The sequence below is a fragment of the Numenius arquata genome, chromosome 1, assembly GCF_964106895.1.
Source record: "Numenius arquata chromosome 1, bNumArq3.hap1.1, whole genome shotgun sequence".
Taxonomy (NCBI): domain Eukaryota; kingdom Metazoa; phylum Chordata; class Aves; order Charadriiformes; family Scolopacidae; genus Numenius; species Numenius arquata.
Genome location: NC_133576.1, coordinates 54,804,269 through 54,822,589, shown reverse-complemented (window position 1 = coordinate 54,822,589; position 18,321 = coordinate 54,804,269). Strand labels below are relative to the sequence as shown.

General features: G+C 38.9%; 1 protein-coding gene across 1 annotated transcript in view; it reads left to right on the top strand.

Annotated features, from left to right (window-relative positions):
* The first annotated feature begins 607 nt into the window (after nucleotides 1-607).
* PHEX (phosphate regulating endopeptidase X-linked) overlaps nucleotides 608-18,321 on the top strand; it is a 105,641-nt gene continuing 87,927 nt past the window's right edge. Inside the window, exons 1-3 of the mRNA XM_074148559.1 lie at nucleotides 608-1,015; nucleotides 5,193-5,261; nucleotides 7,436-7,597. Coding sequence (XP_074004660.1) covers nucleotides 904-1,015; nucleotides 5,193-5,261; nucleotides 7,436-7,597 — 343 coding nt within the window. The 5' untranslated portion in view covers nucleotides 608-903. The remainder of the gene's footprint in view (nucleotides 1,016-5,192; nucleotides 5,262-7,435; nucleotides 7,598-18,321) is intronic.

Below are 18,321 nucleotides of genomic sequence, written 5' to 3'. Positions count from 1 at the left end.
TTTTTTTCCTTTTATTTTTTCATTCCCCACCAACTTAAAGTGCCAAATAGATATTTTCCACTAAATTCATAGTAGTACTTGACTTGGAAGCATAGGATCACCTCCTAAGATTCATTGCGTATCAGCAAGGACTGAAATAACTTGCCTGGATAAAAAAAATCTAGTTTTAAAGCAGCACTATTCTGTAGGTTGTACTGATTATTGCTTTGTGCTGCATGACTGTGATTTTTGGCACGCAGTGTCACATACCAAATTCCCAAAATAAAATGCTACGTGATATTCTAAGAGCTCTTAGGAAGCTTTAAAAAGGGATTTGTCCACTGAGCGGGTATCTCTTCTGGTGAAGCCAAATGATGCAGCAGGAATGGTTTAAGAGGAGGAAACTTTAGTCAGCAGATAATTAGCCTAAGTAAGCGCAAGGGGCAAAAAAGAAAACCTTCCATCAGTCTCATGTTTGTAGAAGTTGTCAGCAATCCTGCTTTGATTGTAAAGGGTTTACAGCTATATGTTTGAATAGCTGAAACATCTGTTCAGCAACATTGTGAAATCCTCATGTTCGGAACCCCTGATAAGGGGGACTGCTGAGTGATTGGCTCCTCGAGGCTCTACAGGCAGCAAAAGCTGTACATACAGTGGTCACCGCTTGCCTTTCCTCCTCCTCCTGGTCAGAGGAAAACGTAGGAGACAGCTACTATTTTACGCATGATTTTCCTTTGAGGAGGGGGGCAGAGCAGGAAGTGCCTAGGAAATGGTCCACGACACAAACCTGGAGTTGTAAACAGGAGAGAGGAGGAGGAGGAAGAGAGCTCATGGGTGCAGTTTGTGAACAGTTGAAATACCGATAGCACAGCAGCAGAGGAAAACCAGACTTCTGCGAGAGCGAGCACGTCCCAAGCCATCCTGATGGAAGGAGAGACGGTACCCGAGGCCAGGAGAGCAGCCAGCAAAGCCACACGGATTGCCCTCGGCGTCTTTGTGAGCGGCACCGTTGTGCTTGGCACTGCGCTTTTCTTGGGTAAGTGAGAAGGTTGAGGCTAACCTGAATGTAACCCTCCCCAGCCTGTCCGCTTGGTGCGGGTGTGTGTGCTCCAAGACATGTTTTGGTGAAAATCTCGGTCTCTTCTTCTTTTCCCCCCATTTTATATTTATCCTGAAATGGAAATGCATCAGAAAAGGAATTTGTTGTGGGAATTTTAGAGCTGGAAGGTGCAACGTGAGCCTGTGTAACTTTTTGAATGCTGAATTTAAATTTAGATACTAAGTTGAATGTGTTCTAGCCAGAATTGGGTTCTTTCGCAGAATGACGAGAAACGGGTAATGCTGATTGTAAACTCACAGACTGTGGCTGATGTGGGCTAATATTCTCTGTTTCCTGAATATGAATCTGTAATGCACACATTTTATGGAATCTTCTGGGTTTTCCTTCATTTGGTTTTCATTTAGGGCTTGACTAAAATTCCTGTAGAAGGCTTCAATAATGCATATGCTTGCACATTTTTTAGATGTTTCCGTTCTTCTATGATGAATTGCAAAGTCGTCTTTGCAAAAATCATAAAGAGTGCATCCGGGATGAAATTAAAATGTTTTGATCAGATTTATAAGCTGTAACTGGTCACAATAGAGAAGGAATTAGTTTTTCCTCTCTGGGATTTGGAATCATCTGTAGATTGGTTTTGTTGGAATATCACATGGAAACACATGCTTACACCTATAAAATGATGTGAAGAAGTATAAAGGTAGAACCAGCAGGCAGAGAAGAGAAAGCAGTGTTGTATCCTGTAAGAACTTGTAGAGACAAATCTTCTCTTGGAATAATTCATCCCAGCTTTTCATTTCTTTAGACCAACATAGATTTCCCTGGACTGGAGGGAACTTAGCCTCTAAACATACCTTTTCCTTCCCTCCAATCATTTATGATCTTGCCATTTTGTTTGAAAGGTCTGCTTCATTTATAATCACAATACAGAAAATTATGTCAGGTTTTCTACAGAATATTTAAAGTACCAGGCTCACAATTGATTAGTGTTTTTCTGCTCTAGAGCAGCCGCTAGAGCAAATTCTACAAACATTTGCAGGCAAGTAACTTTCGCGTATGTGAGTAATCCCACTCAATTCATCAAAACTCTTTATAAATGTGAGCAGGATTAAGCCTTCAACTTGCTAGTGCAAAATATTTTTTCTAGATGAATAATAATGTTTTCCGCTTAAAGAATACAATATCAAACACCAGGGAGTAATGGAGAGACCTTATTTCTTTTTTTAGCACTAGATTGTTTATTGCTTGTAAAAAGCAATAGACATTTACCACCATAGCTTCTCAGAGATAGAAATGCTTTATCCAGAGAATAGACATGAAAATTCTAGCAAATATATTAATTCTTAGTGGTAGTTTTCCAAGTGTGTTGAGGTCTATTCCATAGCCAGGGATTCAGTGTCAAAATTTTCATTGGCATAACTGCTAAGAAAATAAAAATGTTGGCCTTGGGTCAATCAAAATGTTTTTAGGATTTGTTTGGAAATTGTCTGAGGTTTTCAACCAAAAGAATAAAGGAAAAAAGTTAAATTGTTTTGGTTTAACATTTTGTCAATGCAATGTTTCCAAGTTTCATTGTGGCACTGTGTTTTGTATGTAAGTTTAAATTTAACTGTTTTTTAGTTTTGGTAAACTGTAGAAAAGGAGACCATTATTTCTGGGCATGGGAAATATTTCAGGCACCTCAAGACAACCTTTTTTCTTCATTTTTTTTTTATTTAGTCTGCGATACTTACTGTTTCTGCTAGACCTGAAACAATTTCCATTCAATTTTCCAGTCTGAGGAGTGTAACGTAGCCTTCTCCTGCTTCTCTTGTTTCTTCTTCTCAGAATTCCTATGACTCTAGGACAAATCTGGGAGAACCATGTATTTTTATTTACTGTTACTTGCTCTCGCTGGCTGTGGCCATACTGTGACTTCAGTGGGGAGCTACCTGGGGACTCACTTTGGCATCATGCAGGGTCCTGCCTGTGGCTCTCCAGAGGGTGGTGTGGACCACGGCAGGACAGGAGCCACGTCTTCCTTGGGAGCTGGGACCAGAGCAAAAGGAAGCAGATAACTATCCAGTTCCCTTGGGCAAAAAGGCAGCCTTGAATCTCAATTCAATAGCCTGTCCTCCTGACTTGATAGCCCTTTGAACTTCTCAGATTGTAGGAACACCCACATTATTTGCATCTGTGTATTTGTATGCCTTTTCCCCTTTCACAGTTTTGGGGAAACTTAATTACAGTGTATATTTGCTTAAGAATCTGGAAACGGGCTTAAAGAGGAGGAAGCTGGGACACTGAATGTTATAACCACAACTGTAGGTAACAATGTAATGGTTAGTTCTCTTAACAACAGTAAAAAGGCAAGAGAACAAAACCAGTCAATGTTTTTCAATCAAAATTAGCTGTTAATTAAAACAGAAACGTTAATGCCAAAGACTTTTTTTTTTTTTTAATTTGCTCTAATGATGAAATTGTAAATGGAGCAAAACCAGATGAAATGGTATTTTGCTTCAGTTTACTAGTGTCAAAACTACAAAGGCTACTTCAGATTCTTTACTGATTCTTTTTCATCCTCCCTCCTTTTCCATCAAGTGCAAAAGAATTAAATGGTGTCTGGTATTTTCCCTCTTTTCTCTGCTTTGTTAAGAAAAAAAAAATCTAGCAAACTTTCAAGACCTGAACAGGTTCTAAAAGGCTAGTGTCAAAGTGGGGGAAAGGCGAGTCAGGAGGAGAGCAACAATTAATTAAGACGCACATTATCCGTTCTTTGTATTTCATGTGGCTCAAGGCCATATTCTGGAGACCTCCACATTTCTGTTTTCTACCGTTCTTCAAGATTCCAACTACGATCTTTATATGCCTCAAAATCTGATGTATTTCTTGGCTAATTTACAAAGGTTGTTGAGGTGTTGTGTTTCCCTGAGTCAATGCAAGCTTTGGTAAAGCTGGCCAGAAATAGTTTTACATTCTTGGTTTCTAAGAAAATTTGAGTGAAATCCAGGCATTTCTGTCATTAATTGTCATTAAAGCTATGAGGCTGGAAGAGATGAAACAGCTTTATATTCAATTCTAGCTTTAGGTTTTTTACAGTAAAAGTTTTCTTGTGGTGAAATACCATTCATATTTTCCTGTCCATTTTGAACAATATATAACAACAAGAGACTTCGATTTATAACTATCAGCACTGGTAAAGCTATGATACCTTAATATACATTGTTGAGTTTTTTGTTTGGCTTTTTTTTTGCTTTTTTATTTTTACCATGGACCGAGCTATTAAGATAATGGATATAACAAGACATTTCTTTGTGTCTACTGAGCACATCTACTTATTTCATCTACCCCTCAGGACTCTCCCACCCTTATCCCAAGTATCAATTATCTGCATATCTGCTGCCTGACAGCGGTGTCTGAAATTTGCAAATCCTGTGTTTCAGTGGCAACTGTAATACACATTTCTAAAAGATGAACAAAATTAACTGATGATTTCATAGTTTTTGTCAGCAAGGTTTTTGTAAGCAAATCCAATTACAATACTTTTGGGAGCCAGTTCAGACAGAAACTGCACTATGCCTTATAAGTCACAGCCATCCCTGTGCCCATTGCTATCTGGTTTATTTCAGGCTGGAATATGGGGACCCTGAAAGCATCCCACGGGCGCTGGGTTGTGCCTGCAGGCAGTGCAGGGCTGCTGCAGGAGAAGGTACAGCAGGGCACTGTGAGCCCCACAGCTCGGGAGGAACAGTGGGAACCCTGCAGAAGGTGACCAGCTCCAGCTCCATATTGCATCACCAGCTGGGAAAGGTGCATTTCTGGAGGATGAGAGCAAAAATGATTAAGCACTTGTATTGTGGTGGTGCTTGCCGTCCGTGAGTAAGGCTGAAGTGTTATTACTCCAAGCACTGTGCAAAGGTACAGTGAGAGACGGCCCTTGTCCCATGCTGCCTACAAGCAAAGACAGAGGAAGGAGAAAGGCAGAGGAGGGGAAAGTTATTTTTGTTAAGAGTGGTAGTATTTACTTAACATACATTTGAACTGTTTTAAATCGATGTAGTCAAGTTGCATTAGGGCCAGAGTTTGCACTGACATTTGAATGATCAAGGACACAACATTTGGCTACAGTGGTCAAAATTCGTTACAAATGATCTCATTATGGTTTTCCATTTTGCAGTTAGCCAAGGTCTTATAAAGTTTCATCCGAAGCAACAGTACTGTTTGACGTCAGAATGCATTGAAGCTGGTAAGCAACAATTTTATCCTCTCTATTATATCATGATTATAGTATGTTAGTGAGTTATTTACACTGTTTAAATTTTTTCTGTGATACATTTTACTGAGAAAACTTCATTAATAATGAGGGGGGAAAAAAAACCCCAAACTTTTTAAAAAGTCAGTGTTTAAGTTGCTACAGATCTGTTTATTTTCTACACTTAAAATTCATATTTTAAATTGTTTTAACTCTTTATTTATTTTTTAATAGGAAACAAAATTTTGGGCAACTTGACCTTCAGATGTATTTTGTTGTTTCCTTCCCAGTAGCCAGAAAACTAGCAAGTGAATTGTTAAACACAGATGCCTTAGGGCCAGATCTTGCACAGACTTGCACAACTGTAGCATGGTGACTCCAACTCAAAAGCTGCAACTACTTCCATATTGGCAGGTTCTTTTCTCCATGCAGAGATACATGTGGCAACCCTCATAGAGCTGGGACATCCATTAGTATTAAATGCGAGCTAAAAGGACCAGGCTTGGTAGGACCTGAGACACCCATTTTCCACTGGGCAGCTTTGACAGAATTTTGCTCACACTAAATCAATGAGATTTTTATTGAGCACAGATCAAACAATAGCTACCACATCTAGAAATCTGCCCCCAGAGCTGTTTTATTGGAAACAAAGTGGAGATTGTGTGAACTTATAAGAGTATTTATTTCCATTCCGAACCATATTAAGCTGATGCTGTGAGGTGTTTGGTGTGTGTTTGAAACCCTGACAAATTCTGTGGGGCTCCATAAATTGAAAAATTTGCAGATCTGAACATTACCAGAACTTTTCTTTTCATTCTACTTTTGCTCTGCACTGCACTGACAGTGCTCTTGGCTGCCCTGGGCACCACTATCCAGAGCTGATTCTCAAATGAGTGCAAATATCTAAGTAAGGTGGGATGACGAATCAAAACACTACTGCCACTAACACCAACCTGTCCCGCTCTCCCCCACACACCCCCCAAAAGTGTATGGGCTTCATCTTGAGCTTCAGAACAAAAAAAAAAAAGTCACTTAAGGAGTCTGAATCGGCTTTTTTTTTCCTCTTGTATATACCAAATAACGTGGATTTTTTTTTGTCAGCTCAGCAGAAGCTGGTATTTCGCACCAAGGCAGAGTTGGACATCTACATGACCTGACTGTTTTAGTTCAGAGTGGACTGTGTGGTAACTACATAGTGTCTCAAGACCTGAGCTTTCCCTTGCTGAACAACTTTTCAGGAGTGACAAAATTGCCAAGGACCAAAATGTCTTCAAAGTAGAGAGTCTGAGAGTTTCTAATCTGAGAGAAAGAATTAAAGCTAAGACATAGAACTATGGTGGGAAGAGTTACTGGATGCTAGAAATAGTACCATGAAGTCTATAAAAGTTAACCTATTTCCTGCTAGGATTTTTAATCAGTTATTTTGATAAACCTCAGAACATATGGTCATTTAGCCAAAAAATGCCCAGTATCCATGTATTCCATGTTACTTGACCCATGTAGATCACTATAATGCGTGATCATTTGATTAGATACTCAAAAGTTAAGTCTCTGTCTTGTCAGACTGATCTTTCTCTCTTACCAGTCTCACCTGCAATAGCAACTGCCAGAGATGCAGTCACAAAATGGAGCTGAAAATACTACAGTTATCTTTTCCAATGAATGGTAAAACAGAACTTAATTTGTTTTCTTGTGCAGCTATTCAGCTAAAGGTAAACAGTACATAATTTCTGGAATGCTAACTACAATCTGCTTGATATGTATTGCTACTAAATTCCTCGGGCTATTAATTCCATCATGGCTACAATGGATAACCTGTCTTCAGGTGTCTGGTTCCAGCAGTTAACATTCCTGTAGTGCTGGGTTCAGTGGTCATTGCTGTATGGCACTCAAGAACATTCATTGTAGGTATTTTGCCTTTTTTTTTGCTTCAAATGTAGGCACAGTTAGATGCTAGAGAAGCTGCGTGGTATTCTTGCTGCTCTTTAAAAAATGGCAGAATTCAGGGCACACATCAGTCCTAGAAAAGTGAGTCTTAGCTTGCAAGTGAGGTCAGCATCACGTTGCAGAGATTAGTAAATGTTAATCGTCGTTTCCGGACTGTGGTCTCATGTAATTCTGTTCAGGAAAAAGTGTTCCACAGAACCTATGTGGTGTCATTTTTACAGCTGCTGCCATCTTAAGCAAGATAAATCAATCTGTAGATCCGTGTGAGGACTTTTATCGATTTGCATGTGATGGCTGGATATATAATCACCCTATTCCTGAAGACATGTCAAACTATGGCGTTTATCCTTGGCTGCGACACAATGTGGACCTCAAAATAAAGGGTAAGTATGTCATTTCTGAAAGTGTTTAGTTGGCTCGTCACTGTAGCTTGTTAGCTGGTTGGTTTTGAAATGAATGAAGACTCCACGCTTCTTTTGGATTATTGGATAATATCCAACAGCCCAACTTGATGTTCTCCTTGAAGTATATTTTTATTGGTATTTTTATTGAAAATAATATTGAAAGATAAAAAATTATAGCAGAAACAGAATTGGGGAAGAATAATACAACTGCTGGCAACTCTACAAGTTAAGAATGGAAGGACAAAAGGATACTCCTTATATCAGGGGCAGGATTTGAACTCTTTCCCCCTTGCAATAGACAAGCAGACCAGAGTGCAGGAGCACAGCATGCATGATTAGGAATGTCCCAGATCCACACAAACGTCAATCTAGTACAGCACTCTGTCTCTAAGAGTGGCCAATAGCAGGAAAAGAATATAATAAGGCAAAACCAGAGTGATATTTTCCAGTATACTTACCTAGCTCTTGGCAGGAGGCAATTTACAGACTTCCGGAGATGGAAGTTGTTTGGGTGTTGTGTTTCCTTCACGTGGTCATTCAAGCTGCCACTGAAGTACCTGAGCTATCATCAGTGAAACAGAAGACTGCTTAAGAATGTGTGTCTGGAGGAAAAAATAGCCCCAGGGTGGAAACGTGTAGGAAGAGAGGTATTTTAATTTACGTGTGACTTGACTTTGCACTATACTCTGCAGCAAGGCCACCTCATCAGGAAGCCGTGCAGACCAGCTGGGGAGAAAGGGTGATAATTATTGTTAGGTAAGAAAATGCTGCCAGATTCTTACAATCTTCGCTAAAAGCAAGTCATGCAAAAAAAGGGAGATGTGCAAGATTTATTATCGTTGTTGGTGTGTTTGAGCATTGCACACCTTGAACATGTTATCGACCTATTAGTTGATACAAGAGCCTGCTTTGAGCTAACCACAGAAGAGAGGTCAATTTTAGGATGTTGTGCTTAAATATAGCATTTATTTTTCCCTTAGATTTTGTACATCTGTGCGTGTGTAGGCATCAAAGCCCTTCTCTGTTTGCTTTCTTCAGTCATATCATATTCAATTTTGTCATTGTTAAGTATTTTAAAAGCTGCATTCGGTTTCAGAATATGAGTTTGGAATTTCAGCATAGGATACAATCTGATGACTGCTGTTTTAAGTCTGCTGAAGATGTCACAGCCAAAAGAAAAAAAATATTCCTAGAGCCTGTTTTAAGTTATGCTTTGCATTCTAATTGTTCTGCTGCCAGAATCAGGCTGTATTAGATAACTGCACATCCTGCATGAACCACAGCTTCTTTGTAGAAGCCTGTCCTAATTGAATATAGAGTAGCAAGCTGTGACTCTCAGCTGTAATTTCCTCTTTTCACAGAGCCTAATCAAGGACATCATGCTAAGCCACATTTTTTTATGGTTTTCTTACTGCAGTCCCTTTAGAAGTTGCTAATCCATAGCTAGGGAAATACAAGACAAAGAAAGAAACATCTAAGTGAGAAGTATTTGCTTAATGGAAACTCCATATCAAAAAAGGGGTGTAATGAAGTGCCTGCTAACTGCTTTAATAGGAGGCCTAAACTGCTCCTTGACATGGTACAGGGACAAAGATAGGAATCATTGAGTGGTGTAAAGGAGTTGATTTAATACAACATTTGTCATGTCCTCCTTAATTTTTTACTTAATAAAATTTCTAAAATATATTCTTGGTAATTAAAAAAGGAAAAGGAAAAAGAAGTGCTGGATGTCAGTGTTGGCAGCTGAAATAGCAAGGCGTAACTTCAGCCTTTATGTATTTGTTTTAACTTGAGTTACTTCAATAAATTATCTTGATGCTGAGTTATTAATTTATGGATGACCACAGCCTCACTATCAAAAGTTTTAGTGGGATGAAGAACTCTTGCACAGAGAAACATATATATGGCTAACCAGACCTTGGAAGCCAATTTAATCTCTCCTTCCTAAAGAACTCTTAATGGAACTTTGTACTTCATTGTAAATGTCCCTGTTTGACATGGAGTAGATTAAAAAAGCCCCAGTCTTTAAAAGAGCTGATTATTACGCAAGTTCTGTGTTCTGAAATATTTATTGTATTAAAGAAAACTATTAATCTTGAAGTGATAACATGGCTTGGCCAGAAAGCCAGATTTTTCATATTCGATATTCTTTGATGGTGTGATATAGACGGAAGTATTTATTCAGGCAATATATTAAAAAATGATGTTACTTAAAATAAATTATTTGAACATCGAATCTGTTTTCTGGTCCCTGAATGTTCCTGAGCCTTAGGCAGAAAGGGAGTTTGAATATTTGTGCAAAGACCTGTGCATGGCCTTGGTTACACAAGAATATCTTCAGTCTTCTGGAAGCCTCAATTTTTGTTCGGGGGCAATTACTATGGAAGAAGATTTTCCAGTTGATAATGCATAGCAAGTGTAATAATTAGTTTTGCTTTACCAAAAAGTGGTACTTGTAGCTGAACAATGTACTGAACCCTGCATTAAGTATTAGCAGGTTTGACAGCAAAGCTTTTCTTTTTTTTCTTTTTCTTTTTATTTGAGGTTGCAGACACACAAGAGCATACAACTTTGCAGGTGTCATCTTCAAGAAAGGGTAGAACATTTTCTGTATCAGTTCAGGTTTTTGGTGCTTTAATGGAGAATTCCTAAGAGAGGAATGGCAATGGGTCAATGGAAAATAGCTGAGAACTACTGGGTGGTAGATTTTTCACCTGCATATCTCTGGATCATCGAAGGAATGGGACAAGAAATGTTCATTTCAGGGTTCTTCTAGATTTAAAAAACTTAATATGATAGTTAAAAATCCTATTTTTTTGGGTAAGATTTTGGTTTGTAATGGGGTAGGAATATAATGCTCTCATGGTTTTCTCTAGCTGTCTTAGGATGGATTCAAACTAAAATTATAGCATTTCCCCTTTAATTTCTTTTCCATCCGTTGAAGGTCACTTGGATTTCTTTTTCTGGTCTCAGAGGAATCCAGAAACCACATGTGTAACTCACTTTGATCTACTCGCTATACACAATGGGTAAAATCCTAGCCTGGTGAAAGCGGTGGTAGGTCTTTCCTTAGACATCATCATCATCAGGATTTCATGATTTGTAGAAGAATGTACAGAAGACAACTGCAGGTAGCCAAAGATATGTGGTTTTGTTTATGACCCAGATCCAGGTAATGGACATCTAATATTTAGGTTAAAATTTCTTGGTTCCTTATAGAATTGTCCTGTGGAGGACGGAGGTACTCCAACTTCCAGTTAACCATTCCTGGCTGGACCAGACTGTCCCTGACTTGAAGCCAGCCTTTCATTTACAGATACACTGCAGGCATGTTAAAAAGTGCCACTCATCAGGTTAATATCAACCACTTCCAGTGCCGATGGGCCTCTGAGGAAGCTCTGGGAATCCTTCAAAATGGAAAAAATGGTTTGGCTGTGGCAGCTGTTGTATGAACAAAAGCTGTCTCAAACTGCAACTGTTTCAGCCTTATGTCAGGTCAAGATTGCAATGTCTCTCTGAATTTATAAATGTTTTTAATTTACCATAAAGTTTCCTGCAAAGCGATTTGTCCTCCTTCTGAGTTTTTCCATTTTGATTGGTGACCTTAATTAAGAGCTTAGGAGCACTATTGTCTGACCATTGAAATGCAAGTGGCTTTTTGTGAATAATTCAGAACTAGAAGTCTGAGGCTAGTAGATCAGTGCCTATTGCCTGTGGTGAATGTTGATTGTGAACCAAGCAGCTTCTTTTCCTCTCTCTGAAACCTGCAGAACAATGATATACAGCTGTTGGTTGGATGTTTTTAGTTTTTTCTTTTTTTTCAAGGGACCATGCAGGAAGCAATGAATTAAAAAAAAAAAAACAAACAAAACTACGCAAACATTCCTAAATCTCAGCAATGCAAAGGGGCTGATTTAAATTACATGAATCATTTGTGAACATGTCTTCCAGGCCTTTAAAATTTAATTTATGTCTGTGGAAACTGGTTTCCAGATTAAGTCTCCATACTGACCCCGGCCCAGTGAGACACCTACTTCAGACTAATTTGCTGTGCTAAGCTTTCTAGTGTAGCTATTTTCTGAATGCTAGTTAACTTTAAGTGAGGAATTTCCAATGTGGCAAAGAGAAAGAAATGGAGGCCTTTTAGGAGGATATGGCGTGTGGGTTTTTAAAGAACATGAGACAGACAGCAAACAAAATAACTTGGCAGTGTAGGTAACTTTTCCCAAGATAATCTGCAATGGTTTTCTTTAGAAAATAAATTCTTTTTAAAGTAAAACCAGTAAGGTAAAAATATCTCAGTGTGGAAAGTTATACTATTTGACCATAGGATAATCCTTTCAGACAAATCCCAGAAGTTGGTGTTGAGCGGCTGCTGTCGGTATTGAGTGGCTGCTGTCCTGCTGGATTCTCTTCTCCCACCCTTCAACAGGTGCTTGATTGGGACCACTGGGATGGCTTGGATGTGGGCATGAAATCTGTAATGTCGTTGCTGACGCTCATGCCTAGGTTTCTGTACTGGCTGACCCATCTTTTGTGATTTCTTCCTTCAGAGTTAGTTGGTTAAGAGCTCTCCCAAGTAGAGGGAGAATACCAGTAGTAATTAAAAAAAAAAATAAACTCAGAAGGTATTTATGGTTTTGCCTCCAATATCTTCTTGTTGGATAGCTGTTCCTGGATAACAAGATAGCAGCAAACAGCAACAGCACTTAATGCTGTTTTACTTGGTCTTTTCTACTACAAATGGATCTTTTTTTTCAGCAGTACAGACTTTTTTTTTTCATTGGTATATTTCCTACAATGGCTTGTTCATCTAAATGTAAGAAAAAACATAAGTGGCACAAGTCAGGTAAATCTCTCTGGGCAACAAGTTAATAGCTTTTCAGTAAAATGAAGTACCTGAGTCAAAGGTGTAGAAGCCAGGACTTTTTCCAGGCTTTGTGGCAGCTCAACATGAAAGTTGTATTTGTAATGGGTGATTTTGGGAAACCATGAGTACAGAAAGGAGATAATTTTGGTTCCTAAATGAGGTTTTAAGGCAGCACAGTAACTGAGCCACAGGATTCCCACAGCATCTCCCTGGTCGGGCGACCAGAGTGGCATCCTTCTGCTAGCCCTGCACTGGAATGGGAGCTGGGCTTACGGCATGCTGCTGTTCCACATGCGGCACAATATTCCCTCTAGATTTACTGTCAAGCTCTGTTTTGACTGTTGCCTGTGGAAGGATGATATGTTCATATCTGCAGATATTGAATTTCAGAATTACTATATGACTGTAATTTGGACTGGTAATTTTGCAGAAAGAGGATTCATAGCTTGAAAGACATAGCAATCCATGACATCTGATTTCCCATTTTCTGACCAACAAAAATAAATTACGCAAGTTTGTGTTGGAACTATTAATATAATGAAGTAAAGCTTAATGCCGCCATTTAGTATGGAGCTCCACCTATATTGTAACGACTGAGGATCTTGCAATCTTCTGGTTTAAATGAAGTTTAAACTCTTGTGCCTAATATTGTAATGATGTGTTATCCCTTACAGCATAATACTGAGAGGCTAGAGGGGCAGGGTAGGAGAGGGGGAGTAGTGCTCAAAAGATTCAGATTTATTATTGAAATTGGATTTATGAACAGAATTGTTTTGTTACAATTTGTGTACAGTTATGTTAGTTGACTTTTGGAGGAACTCACATGATGTGCTTATCTTTTCATATACAAACTCAGAGAATTTACAAAATGCTGAAACTAGAAACAAACAGCATTGTCACTTAGGAAGTGTGCTGTATATTAGGGCACTGAGCAGCATTAGGAAGCACTTATGTAAGCACAGCTGTTTGAATGCTATTTCCATGAGAACTTCCATATTGCCAAAATGGATGTTCAAGAAAAGGATTAGGGAATTTCTTCTCAAGAGGTGAGGGGGAACCCTGAAATATCAGTATTTTAGTTGGGTTTACTTGTGTAAATACAGCATCCTTTCATGAGATTGGTGTTTGGGAACATTTGTTTGATTTACTTGATTTATATTCCTTGGGAATTAGAACCTATATGGATTGATTAATTAGTAAATCTTCATTAATTCCTGTGAGCATGCATATTAATTACATCCTCATTAATGCAAAGTTAATTCATAATGATTAAATGTTCTATGAGAATGTCAGAGGAATTAATAATGGTGGGCTGGTTATTTTCAAGAGCCACTAGTCTAAGGATGGTGAGGTGGACGCTGCCATCAAGAAATAGGCTGATAGACGTTAATTGTATCAAATACAAAATATGCGTGCCTGAATTGATTAATGGTGTGTTGATCATCATTAAGTGCCTTTTTAAAAAACCAACAAAGCCTACAAAATAAAACATGGGGTTGGGGAGAAGCAGTTTATCAAAACAAGGCAGCCCTAGATTAAGGCATCAGCTCCACAAAGACAGTTCTGAGGAATGAGCTTCTGGAGCTGCAGAATACACTGGTAGTTTTTATTTATTTATTTATTTATTTATTTAAAAGGTTAATGGTTTGAAAATATGGAAAATACTATATCTAAGGAATATCTGAGGCTGTGTAAGCCAACACAAGGCCTTCAAAAAGGGACAAATAGCCCCATTGGTATCCTGGATGCTTCTGCCTTCCAAAGAGGTGGGAATATACAATATGGCAGGTGGTAAGACAATCTGAGTTGTGTCAAGTACTCTTCATTATTTCATATTCCTGTGTGAACAAGGAGTTTGCCTTTATGAAAGTTGCTTGGAGTGATTATTTTGAGTCCTCATGTACTCCAGTAAGATGATTCCGGTGACCCGATTATTTACGTTGGGAAGTGAGAGAAAAAAGGTAAGAAAGGGGGAAAAAAAGGTAAGAAAAGGAAAGAAAGTAGAAGGCTTGTTAAGGAAGGAATAAAATATATATGAAAGTGGAAATAATATACGCTTTGCTAATATTGAAAAGCTACATTATAAATGCCAGAAAAGTGTATTGACCTCCTGTTTTATTTTATTTTGTTTTAGACTCAAAGGGAAAAGCTTCATTTATGCAAGGATAGTTTTAAGCATACGGAGAAAGATTTTTGCAAGCCTTTGGTGCTAGATTGGTTTTCCATATATATATATATATTTGGCAAACAGTAGAGAAAACTGGACCATAATGCATTAAAATTCAAAATAGGTGTTTATAAAACGCATTTAAATATTTTTATAGTGCATCAGGCTCTGACTGCTTCCCTTCCAGTCCTCTGAAACTGAGTAATGTTTACAGCCACCAAGAAAAAAAGAGGAAGAGGAGCCTTAATGTCAGTAAGGTGCTGGTATTTTTAAAAATTCTTAAACTACAGTGGTGAGAAAATTTTTCATTGTCTTTTTAGTTATGAGGGAGTGCAAATTACATCTTTAAACAGTGTATTCTCTATTTTGGAAACCAACTTTTATTGAAAAAACAATCATTTGCAGCTCAATTCTTGTAAAGAGGACTCCAGATTGCATGTCTTGTGACTGTGTACCAGACACCTGAACTAGCAAGAAGCACTGCAGAACAATTAGCAGAACTAGTAGTTTACAAAAATAAATACATTTAGGTTAGTTCATATTTTAGGAAAGCCTCAAAAAACAAATATTGTTATCAATTGTTAATAAAGCAAAGGGGTTGGACTGTACACTGAAGTTGCATAGCAGGATAAATTCTCAGAAGAACTTCTGTTTTAAAGGCATAAAGGAATTTAATCAAGCCTTGGAATTATACATTTGAAGTTGGGTTACACTGGCGTCAGAAGATAACTGTAAGTTGGCTTCTGCGCCCTCCACTGAAGTCTGTCTCTGTGGTGTTTTCCAGGCAAGCAAGAACTTGTTCTGCTCTTCTCCCGGGGCTTCCAGATGCAAATCAGCTCAGAAACGGAAGCTGGGCAGGTGCATTAGTGTGGTGGTTTGACCTGTGCTAGTAAACCCGCTAAGAGGAATAAAACTGTACTGAAACATTAAAAGTTGCATCCTACAGGCGCGAGATGTCCATGTCTTTTTCAGGAGAGTGCTCTGAGAGAACAGATTTAACTCTAAAATAATCTTGGCTTGACTAGACTTCTCTTGTTCCCAAGAAATATGTACAGCTTTGAAATATGTCAGTTAAGTCTGCCATTTCCTTTTAGAACATATATATACATATATATATATATTTATTCTTCACCCTCCCCTCTATACCCTTCTCCAGCTATAGGGGCCAGGCTTCAAAACTGATGAGAATGAAAGTATAAATATCAGATTTTCTTCTTGGATGACCTTGTAATCTGGACTGTTTGTGTTGCAGTATATTAAACTCATTTTTTCATGTAGCAGGACAGGGGAGTTTCCATTGGTCAAGCGATCACAACAGTCTTGTGTATAATTTTAGATGCTGTGGCCAGTGCTTTTATTTTGAGTTAGAACATTGTGCCCCTCATAGACCTTCATTCATAAAATTTACCTCTGCCAGCTCTCCTTTGCTTAACTCCAGGCTCTGAAGAAAAGGAATTGGAAACCAGATGCTCTAAATGAACGTCAGCTGACCCCAAACTATCCTGAAATAATCACATGTAAGCTGGCATTACTGTAATTAAGACTGTACATTTGTCTAGCTGTGATTTCCGTAACAGCAGCATGGTTCTGAAGTTTTTTTGTGTGTCCTTTGGCATCCTGGCCAAGTCATTGCTCTGCAAACTGTACTGAACTTCACTTCTTAAACCCAGTACACTGGGAGTTTGAAGAAAAGGCAGTGTCTTCGTGACACAGTTGGAATCCCTTAGTGTACCCTTAGTAGATAAGTACCCTTAGTGGCAAAAGCGCAGTTGGCTACTTGGGAATTAGGGGTTATGGTTGCTTCTCAGGAACTCTTTTGCCATAGAACTTTAGCGTGAAGAAAATAAGGGATTTAAGGTTTAGGCATTCTTAATGAGTACTAGATTGATTATAATTATCTTATGGCTCAGAGACCTCAGGGAATGACATTCTGCACACAAGTGTTGTGTGTTTGGTTTGATCGCCAAACTCAAACCAAGGTTTGAGTAAATTCTTCTCTACTTTTAAGCTGAAATTCCTCACAGGACATCCTTAAAACATCCTGCTGCTGGCATCAGAAGATCTCCTACGTATTTCCAAATGATAACTTGGGTTTTGCTTCTTCACAGAGGTAGCACATAATGGTGCTAATCTGGGATGGAAATAAAGCTTGGGACTGATAGCTGGAGATAGGTGAACAGCTCTTTTAATTATTCTTCTCATCAGTTTAGAAACCTGACCCCTGTAGCTGTAGTACAGGTTAAAGGGGAGGGTGAACAGTATTGCTCAAGAATTGAAAGAGAAATTGAAAGACACCTTCTCTGTCATCAGGTATTTGCAAAGAAACTCCCTTTCCACAAGCAGAGTTCCCACATTTTGGTCTAAGAAACTGAAGCTCATAAACACGTAACACGGAGCAAATATCTGGTTGCTAGCTACTGCTACCCAGACCAAGGGGAGAGCATGCTGTTGTATGAGGATTTGGTAGGGCCTTACTGTGGACATAGTTGATGAGAGAGCATCTTCTGTCTTTGGCCCGGTGAATGAGTAGGCATGGGTTTCTAAGAAGCCCTTGGACTGCTTTCTGGATCTGCTCCTGAAAAAAATACATTACAAATTGCTTTCAGTTGTAGTACTGAACATCATCTGGGCCATGCTGAGCAACTCCCACTGTCATAGACATTAAAGGGACTGGCTTTCACCATCTCCAAAGGATCAAGCTCTTTGAGTGGTTGGATCAAGTTCAGCAAGCTTTATGCTCATATATGAGCACCATTTCAATCAGTAGGATTCTGACATGAGTCAGATAAGGAGGAATTAATCCTCTGTGGCTCACTTTCTTTATCTGCAACAATGGATAATAGCTGTATCTCCTTAGTCCCGCATGTCTAAGAGTGCTTTGAGATCCTTATCCTACATGTATAGAGTGCAACGTCAAGAGTAACCGTTAGATTATCTCCTATGACCTTTCTTGTATCACAGACAATTACATTACCTCAGCTGAGTAATGCAGCTTGCACTGGGATGAAATGTAATTCACATTGGGCTAAAAAAAAGCATCAAGTCTTGAAGATGTTAAGGGGCAGAGAGGCCATTATCTCCTTTGGTTGCTTGGCTCCAGTGGTTAATCAATGTCACTGCTGAATTTGTCTTCATCTTCCAACTGGTGGCTTTCTTTCTGCCTTTTTTTTTTCAATAGACTAAAGACCACTTTGGCACCAAGCATTTTCTAATGGTGAAGTACTTTCATACCGTAATCCCGTCACCCTTCCACCATCTCTTGTGAGACAAATCATGCTCCCTCACTGCATGGCTTCTTTTCTGCCCTTCTGTTTCTCAAGCCACTCCACCCAAAGAAAAAGCCAAAAGGTTTACACCCAAAAGGTTGTAATGATTTTCTGTACCCTGTCTAGCTGTCCAATATTGTTTTTAAAATATGGGCATCCGAAGGGCAGGTAGTGTTCCAGTCTGTCTCACCAGCCTGCGTAAGATCATCTCCCCACTTTGATACTTCTCTGTTTTTGCATTCCAAGACTGCTGTTTGCTCTAGCATTGGCCTTGGAGTTCATACTGAATTACTTGTCTGCTTCTAGCTTTTTAGTCCTCCAGGGTTACAACTTTCCAGGAAATGGGATGTCCCCTTGGGGTTCTTGTATAGATTTGTTTGTTTGTTTGTTTGTTTAAAGT